Source organism: Lolium rigidum, chromosome 6 (assembly GCF_022539505.1).
Source record: "Lolium rigidum isolate FL_2022 chromosome 6, APGP_CSIRO_Lrig_0.1, whole genome shotgun sequence".
Taxonomy (NCBI): domain Eukaryota; kingdom Viridiplantae; phylum Streptophyta; class Magnoliopsida; order Poales; family Poaceae; genus Lolium; species Lolium rigidum.
In genome coordinates this window covers 256,694,943-256,703,450 of record NC_061513.1, presented here as the reverse complement: position 1 = coordinate 256,703,450, position 8,508 = coordinate 256,694,943, and the positions used below count along the sequence as shown (strand labels likewise).

The 8,508-nt window shown below is 47.5% G+C and overlaps 1 protein-coding gene across 4 annotated transcripts; it reads right to left on the bottom strand.

Annotated features, from left to right (window-relative positions):
• LOC124667509 (trichohyalin-like) lies at window positions 1-8,084 on the bottom strand. 4 transcript variants are annotated; one of them, XM_047204777.1, is made up of 6 exons: window positions 4,716-8,084; window positions 3,517-3,971; window positions 2,873-2,919; window positions 2,706-2,768; window positions 1,949-2,463; window positions 1-493 (listed from the first exon to the last, which is right to left on the bottom strand). In XM_047204777.1, the coding sequence occupies exon 1, from the start codon at window positions 7,941-7,943 to the stop codon at window positions 4,932-4,934; it is 3,012 nt and encodes a 1,003-aa protein (XP_047060733.1). In that variant the 5' UTR covers window positions 7,944-8,084; the 3' UTR covers window positions 1-493; window positions 1,949-2,463; window positions 2,706-2,768; window positions 2,873-2,919; window positions 3,517-3,971; window positions 4,716-4,931. The 4 variants fall into 4 exon arrangements, with proteins under 4 accessions (XP_047060733.1, XP_047060735.1, XP_047060732.1 ...); XM_047204779.1 differs by having other exon boundaries at window positions 2,873-3,971; window positions 4,716-5,743; window positions 5,828-8,084; XM_047204776.1 differs by having other exon boundaries at window positions 2,873-3,971.
• Between the last annotated feature and the right edge of the window lie 424 nt (window positions 8,085-8,508).

The window sequence follows — 8,508 nt, the reverse complement described above, 5'->3', positions numbered from 1 at the left end:
TCACGCTGGAAGCATTCATTCATCAGCAACTCTCTGTCATCTGCTACATCAAACAAAGAGACAGGACACACTTGCCCTCGTGCAGCCCCTCAAACTAGACATACATAGATGCGCACATTTACATCACACATGTATATCAGGTCAGAGTCAGCTGTGAACATACACATTGCTAGCTATATTTGGGGAATTCGATGCAAATAGTTGGAAAGATTCACAAGTACCATATTTTGCCAACTAACACAAAACTATGCTAGCTAGGCCATGGCTTTACATTCATCACACGAGCCTTGGCATGGACTAATGAATTGTATGTTGATGCTTGGATGCAGAGAGGAGGCTGATGCGGTAGAGAACAGGTGACAGGCAAGTCCCTGTTTGAACAGCAAAGGAAAAAACATCACCAGATCAACATGATAATATGAGACTGCCAAGGTATTCGACTATGAACAACATTACACACTTTCTTCTTTGGCTTCTCAAGATGAACCTGGTCCTGCACAATTAAACACAAAGTACAACAATTAGTACCCACACCATTCAGTTCAACTATTCAAGATCAACTCCTAGCATGAAAAAACAGCCAAAGGTTTCTCTAGCAGGGCAACATATCTTATGCATACTGGGCTTCTGTGTATCCATGCATCCGCCTGCAATTAGCCCTCTGATCTAAATCTCACACACACCATCATAACCCTCGTTAATTTGCACTAACACGCCCAGCTGCACAATAAGGCAGGTAAAAATTGCAATAAACTCCCTGGAGGCGTTTCTGTTCCAGAACATGACCGGCGGCGATTGATGAATTGGCGATGAGGGTGAGACATGCGGATTGATTAAAGATCAGAGCAACACCGTCGGCCGCTGGCGACTAAGCAACTTTGCTTGCTGCAGTGGCGGACAGCCAAAGACCACATACCGTGCTGGCTGGCGGCGACCGCACACGGCGGCCGTTGGCGACACTGCAACAGCAAAAACGGAGACCACGTGACACATGCGGCCGGTGGCAACTATCAATGGCTCCAGCATGCAAGCAATGACACATGAGGGCTCGTAGCATGCAACGTCACATGATATTCCAAAAGCTGATCACACCCAGCAGCCAGCACATGCGCATGTGATCGTGTGGTCCAGCCTGTGACCCTTTACATAGTCTGCGCACTGTGCTAATCCGCCGTCACAAGACAGGCATTGTGTGGTCGCCGCTGGCTGCCTATGGTCATTATTCAGTGTGCGTCATCTTCATGATCTAGTAGGGAAAGATCCATTCCATCTATCAGGGGACAGAAATTCTTGGAGGGTCTTCCGCAATGATTTTAGCGACCCAGGAGTCGATGCAGGCATGTAAATGCAAATAGTCGCAAGATACACAGAAGTCGGGGATGCATAAGATATGTTGCCCTAGCAGAGGATGTTCAGAAGTGAAGGGATGGGACTTGTGATACATGTCTTCATGTTTGTAATACATAGAGTAATTCCTTTAATTGATTAAAGCTAATACTTTAGTATGGAAATACTCAAAAAACTAAGCTATGATACTAGAAAGTGAAACGTCATATTTTCAGTCAAAGCGCCTACACCAGATGATTGATTATGCAAAAAAAGTTATGGGTGCCATCTAGTAGAGAAACAAACCCATGCCGAAGAACACCTTTTATACTACCTCCGGACTTCTTTAATTGACGCACCAACCTGCTAATAACATGCAAACGCATGCCTCCCTCCGCATCGATTAAATCTGACCGGAGGGAGTACAAATTATATCTACCTTATCACATACTAGCAATTATTTGATAAATAGATAATGATGATTCTCCATAGGAAACAATCAGAGTATTACTATTCTAAGAAAAAAGACAAAGCTTCCCCTGTTTTGTTCCAAGTATGAGCCAAAATGCAAACAAACAAAAAATCAGTGAAGAGAAACAACTGATAAAAAGAGTCAACGAACCTCTAGCTGGTGCACCTTCATTTGGGCAGGCTCATCTGCAGCCAAACATCTGCATCACGCACCGCTCTCAGAGCCTCGGCAGCCAGCTCCTGTCCTTCCAGATTCACTTAGACGCCCACACCCGTCTGGGCACCTGGTCCACCATGCTCTCCGCCATGTCCACCTGAAGCCTGCTGTGTGCAATTTGCTTCCGTACCTGAGCCCGTGAAGGGGAAAGCAGGAGGGCTGCAGCGTTGGCTGGGAAAGAGGCTGGTGGAGGATGGTTGCCTGGATTCCAGATCATTGGTTCTTGACCTTTCCCATGGACGTTTGCATGACCGAAAAAGTCATTCAGATTTACATTTATGGAATGCTGAGATGGCTGTTGACTAGGACTAGACCCCATGATACATGATATTGGCCAAGAATTCCGAAGTAGGAGCATTTCTAGGAGGGAATACTGTGAAAGGAACACCACTGCTCCCTTGGCCAGCAAACTGCGGGTGTATATATTGGCACTGGCGTGCATGTGTCTTCTACAAACAAGGAGATGAATTACTTAGTGATTTCAGAAGACCAAAGAAAGAAAGAAAATCAAACAATATAACCAGACAATATCAACATTCTATGCATATTAATATATTATAGAAGTTCCAAGTAGGAGCTTTGATATGCAATTTTTTGTAAGGAAAAACAATGTTTCTGATTTGTTAAGCAAACAAGACAAATATTTCATAGTTCATTCTGAAAAGCACATGTAGCTTTCTGGTCACAGTACCTGCCCTGGTGGAGCTCGGCAGCTCGCTGTTCAACCAGCTTCTTTTTGGCAGCCTAAAGTTTTCTACACAGAGAAAAATGAAAATTCAGTAGCCGGTAGTGCGAATAGAGGAAATAAACTCTATCCTAAGTCACAACTAAAAAAGAAGATTAAAATAAGAAGTCTACCTCAATATTCTGCCGAACATGTTCATTACTAGGCTCAAGCTCAGAGGCTGCAAGAAGAACGATCTCAGAGGCCCGGTTATATTTACTATACGATTCCGTACAGTTCTGGATATAATAGCCTTTGTAATGTAGATTCATCTAGGAATTGCATACGGAACTATTGGTTTGATCAAGCACAATACGAAAACAGTTACCGCTGAATATAAAAAGCATGGAAAGTTGAAGAGAATACGTCCATTACAAACAAGAGTTCACACAGTGCTGAATGTGTGTCACCATGAAATAACATGTCACAAATTTGGATGCAGAACTTGTCAAGAGGCAATAAAGTAAATGTTTGTTTGACTTGATTAAATTTAGAGCAAGACTTAGACACCGCATTTTTGTAGATTCTTGAGGATCTATGATCCACATAAAATAATTAAACCTGTTCTGAAGTTAGGCTGGATACTAATGTACGTTAAAAGTTAAGAGAAGGCTCAACATTTCAGCCACCAATTCAAATGAATAATACTTCCAAGAAGAGCTTGTTAAGACATGTACACTGCAAAAAATAACGAGGACTTCCTTATGCTTTTTATAATGCAACACATAGCATAAAATATCACCGTTAAAATCAACTTAGTAGTTTGTAATCTGCCCACCTTTCAAGTATCCCTTGTATAAAGCATCACAAAACTTCCACCCACCTTCGCGATTCCTGGGTGCATCTATAGATCCGCCTTTTTGCACTTCACAAGGTGAATCAGGATAACAAGATAATAGAATGGTTAGATGAATAGGACCAACTCTTAGCGGTTGCAGCCAAAGTGTATTGAGCTACTGTCGAACTACAAGGTATATTACCCAGGTGAAATCTATAATGTTGACATCAGCTAATATCTAGGCAGGGAGGTTCACCGGACCAGCAAGGAAAAATGAGACTTCTAGTCTAGGGATCTAAAGAGAAAACTACTGCACAACATACAGATCGGTGACCGGGCAACTAGCTTAATCAATCATGCAGCCATCCCATGGTACAGGATGATATCAGTAGGCCGGAACGAAAGTGAGGATTTCCCGAGCTCAGATGGTGGCAGGTCCCATGCATTGATTACCTCTGCGGAAAAAAGAGAAAAGGTTATTTAGTTCAAGTGGTGAACATGGAGAAGAAATGAACAAACATATTGGCACAGGTACACAGGGCAAAAGCCCAACTGATAATTGACAAACTAGTCACTGAATATGGAAGAAATAGATGCCTCTGCATTAGAAGGCATACAAACTAAGCAGAAAAGGCAGTAATCTGTGTACGGAATAGAAAACATACTATATATAAGAAGATGGTACTTATATTGAAGCAGAAAAATAATGGAAACCACCCCATTTTCAAGAAACGAGCTGCAGCTTTATAAATGTCCAATCCTGGGCATGCAAATGCCTCTAGGACACACTGCTCTGATACAGCAGTTAGTGCCGATGCATGTCAACTACAATGTGTACATTGCTTGGTCCAAATTTCAATGGCATGTCAGCACCGAGTATTAATCGAGTATCTATGAACGTGCAACCTGAAGTTATTGATCTACAGAAGCCTCATCTATATATATATGGTGAAAAACTGAGACAGGAACAAATTGCAAGGTCTGACAAAAACCAGTAAGTGCATGAACATACTAATACGATAATTCCCCATTAAGCTTGTGAATATATGAGCAACCCATGATGAGAAGTCCAACTCCCAGCATTAAAGCAAATTACACCCAAACACCTCACTAATCTAGACAGATAGTTTACTTGCTGCATGAAGAATAATGAACACAAATGAGGGCAGAAATGTATCTTTTCTAAACAATAATCTCACCTGTGCATTGACAGCACCCCTTCCAGTCCACATATTTCCAAATTTTGGTGTAACCGATGAAAAGCTGCTGGGATGTTAATCCAATGGTCGGGAAAAACTGAGGCTTTCTCCTCTTGAGAGTAGAACATTATCTGCGTCTTCTGTATAGTGGACATGTTCCAGTGTGAAGGACTGTCCTCTCCACCTCGAGCCTATGATAAAATAATCTTAAAAGGCTTACTTGGGATCTAAAAACTCTTCTGTGTCAGACTGTTCTTCGTCATCATCTTCCAGACGAATTACAGGGATCGTTTGCCCATTTTCCAGACTGTGAACCGCAGCTTGTCCATCGGCAGCCTGACCTAAATGCAACTGCCCATCCTTCAACTGACCCGCATCTGCTGCAGATTTATCTGCACAAATATTTTGAAACATCTGTTCACCATTCAGGTCGCAATGATCCACATTCTGAATCATCTGTTCACCATTCAGGTCGGAATGATCCAAATCATGTGCACCTGTAACATGATGTAGAAGCATTTGCTCATTCTTTGTCTGCTGATTAACGTCAGGATGCTCATCTGTAGCATGATCTGGTAGAACCTGCTCACCATGTGCATGGTGATTCGCCAGAACTTGCAAAGCAGTGCCCTCATTTAGAAGCATTTGCTCGTTCTCCATTTGGCGATTATGATCCATGTGCTCCTCTGCATCTTGCTTTAGAGGTGTTTCCTCATTGGTTACAAGCATTTGCTCATCTTCCATCTGGTGATTATTATCCATGTGCTCCTCCGCATCTTGCGTTAGAGGTTCTTCTTCATTGTTTACAAGATTTTGCTCATCCTCCAACTGGTGATTATTATCCATGTGCTCCTCTGCATCTTGCTTTAGAGGTTCTTCTTCATTGTTTACAAGATTTTGCTCATCCTCCAACTGGTGATTATTATCCGTGTGCTCCTCCGCATCTTGCTTTAGAGGTTCTTCTTCATTGTTTACAAGATTTTGCTCATCCTCCAACTGGTGATTATTATCCATGTGCTCCTCCGCATCTTGCTTTAGAGGTTCTTCTTCATTGTTTACAAGATTTTGCTCATCCTCCAACTGGTGATTATTATCCATGTGCTCCTCCGCATCTTGCTTTAGAGGTTCTTCTTCATTGTTTACAAGATTTTGCTCATCCTCCAACTGTTCATCACCATGTCCATGTTCATTAGCTCCCTGATCTATAAGCATCTGCTCACTGCTCAGGTCATTCTCATTCGAGTCATATGTACCAATATCCTGATTCAGAAGAACCTTACTGTCCTCCTCCAACTGGTGGTTATCATCTTCATCTGCAAGTTCTTCTTGAACTTGAGTTTCTGTAGTAGCATAGTTTGCTTGTTCACTCATTTGACCATCTAGATCAGGCACAGAATCAAGAACATGATCTTCAGGAGGATCACCAGGAATCTCGGACATTTGACCTGTCTCATGAGCTCCAGTAACATTGAGATCAAAAATCCCAAACCAAGCTGGCAGCTCTTCTTCATCTTTGGTAGGGTCACCAGCACCAGTTTCAAGTTCATTCTGTGGAATCTCCTCTGGAAGTTCAGTTTCAAGTTCATTTTGTGGAATCTCCTCATGAAGTGTAGTTTCAAGTTCACTTTGTGGAGCCTCCATTTCAGCTCTGACTTCAGAGCAACCACTGTTCTCAGCTACTGGTTGAATCAGGCATACATCCGTCCGCGCAATGCCAGCCTCCGTGTCCTCCTTCACAGGGCTCAGCTGGGACTGCATATGCACCGGTTCCTCAGCAGGCTCTGATGGATGAACATCCACAATGGATGGTTGGTGCCTGGCATTTATTTCAACCCCATCATTCAAGCCAGCAACAGCAGCCTCATCGTCCTTGACTCCACGAAAGTCTTGACCATGATTCCCTGATTCCATCTCTTCATCCTCATGGCTGGCACCATCATCTTCCTCTGATTCCACCACCTCTTCATATTCGTAGCTGGCACCATCATCTTCGCCATGATCATCCGATACCATCCCCTCTTCATCTTCATCGCTGGCACCGGCATCCACCTCCATAACCACCACCTCTTCATATTCATGGCTGGCACTGTCATCCGCCTTCATGACCACCACCGAGCGAGGTCCCTTCAGGTTACTTGGCGCATGGTCGACATCGTCGCGGTCCAGATAACCGTCACCGGTAGCAACAGTTGTAGGCTCCGGCACCTTGCCCTGATCCAAATCACCATTTTGTGGTCGCCAGTCTGAATCCCTCCGGCCGCCAGCGTAAGAGTTCCTGGGCCTGGTTCTACTTCTGCTTCTGCTTCTGCTCCGGCTCCGGCTCCTCCGTCTCCGGTCCAGCCTGCGGTCCACAGAGGGCCGACGATCGTCGCTGGAGGCCCTGCGGTCGTTCTGCGAGTAGGAGCGCGCCATGGCAGGCCTCCTCTTGTCGTCATACGCATTGCCCCGGCGGCCGCCACGGTCAGCAAGCCTATCGCCACTGCCCCGGTCAGCAAGCCTATCACCGCCGCCGTCAGCCCTCTTGTCGCGGCCCCAGTCTGCTCCACCACCAGCACCACCACCTCCTGCTGCTCCTCCGTCATTATACCTGCGTCTCCCGTCAAAACTCTGGGTCCTTCTGTCCCAGCCGGATCTAGCCCGGGCCAGCCTGTCGTCTTCCTCCCTCTTGTCCCGGACCCAGTCCCCTCCACCGCCGCCGGCGCCGTTCCGGCGTGGCCACCTGGGGTCGTCATCGGGGTGCGGTTCGTCGTCCCGCTTCCTGGCGTATCCGGCGGCGTGGACAGCGGGGACCTCCGGGCGAGGGCTTGGGGTGTGGTTGGTGTTGGTGTTGGCGTTCTTGGGGCTGGGGTCTTCCCGGGCGTGGAGAACGTGCTCGGGGAGGACGCCCTGGGCGACCAGGTAGTGGGCCGCGAGGCGGCCGGCCTCGAGGAGGATGTCAGCCCGCCAGCGGCGGTCGGCGGCGGGGACGAGGAGCGCGGGCGGCGGCGGCGCTGGCTTGTCGTCCAGCAGCAGGCGCCGCGGCGGCAGCCGTTCGGGGCTGCGCCTCTGCGGCAGGGGCGGCGGGGCCCGTTCTGGAGTGCGCCTCTGCGGCAGGGGCGGCGGGTCACGGGCCCGGCGGTGGTGTCTCGGGGAGGGCGCCAGCGGCGGTGGAGATCGGCGGCGGTATCGTCCTCCCGACGGCGAGGGCGGCGGGGGCTCGCGTCCGCGAATGCGTGACCTCGGATGCATCTTGGGCGGCGGCTTGAATCGTGTCGAAATGCGTTCGGTGAGCGTTTCAATCCCGGGGAGACGACCCCGTTTCGACGCGTCCGTGTTTCGTCAGAGCGGCGGCCAGATCTGCGTCTTGTGGTGCCGGCGGCGGCGGGCTTGGTCGCGTTCGTTCGAGGTGTTCCGGCGGTGGCGGTGGCGGCGCGGCTGGACGGACGCACGGAGGGCGGAGGAGATTTGAGAGAGCGAGGGTTTGCTTTGTGAGTGGAGAGCACAAGGCAATAAGGTGGGTGGGGTATCTAAAACGAATCTCTCTCAGACTCTCACCCACAGCCACGGCTTTTAACCGCAGCCCATTTGCCGTTTTACTGCAGCCCCTTGGCCGTTTTACTGCTGCCTCTGTCCGTGGTAATAAACTTGTTTTTTTTTTTCAAGGAACTTGTACTAGTGATCATCGATGGAAGTGCCAGGGCACTACAGCCCATTCATCATTTTTTCATGGCTTAAACTTGGGTTGGCAGCCCTCCTCTTCTACCTCAAGGGCCCGCTTGGCATTGGCACACTAGCCACTTATTCTCCCGCCATC

Bases quoted from the DNA above. Each gene is read 5' to 3' on its own strand.
- LOC124667509 (XM_047204776.1), bottom strand. From the start codon at position 7,943: ATGCATCCGAGGTCACGCATTCGCGGACGCGAGCCCCCGCCGCCCTCG.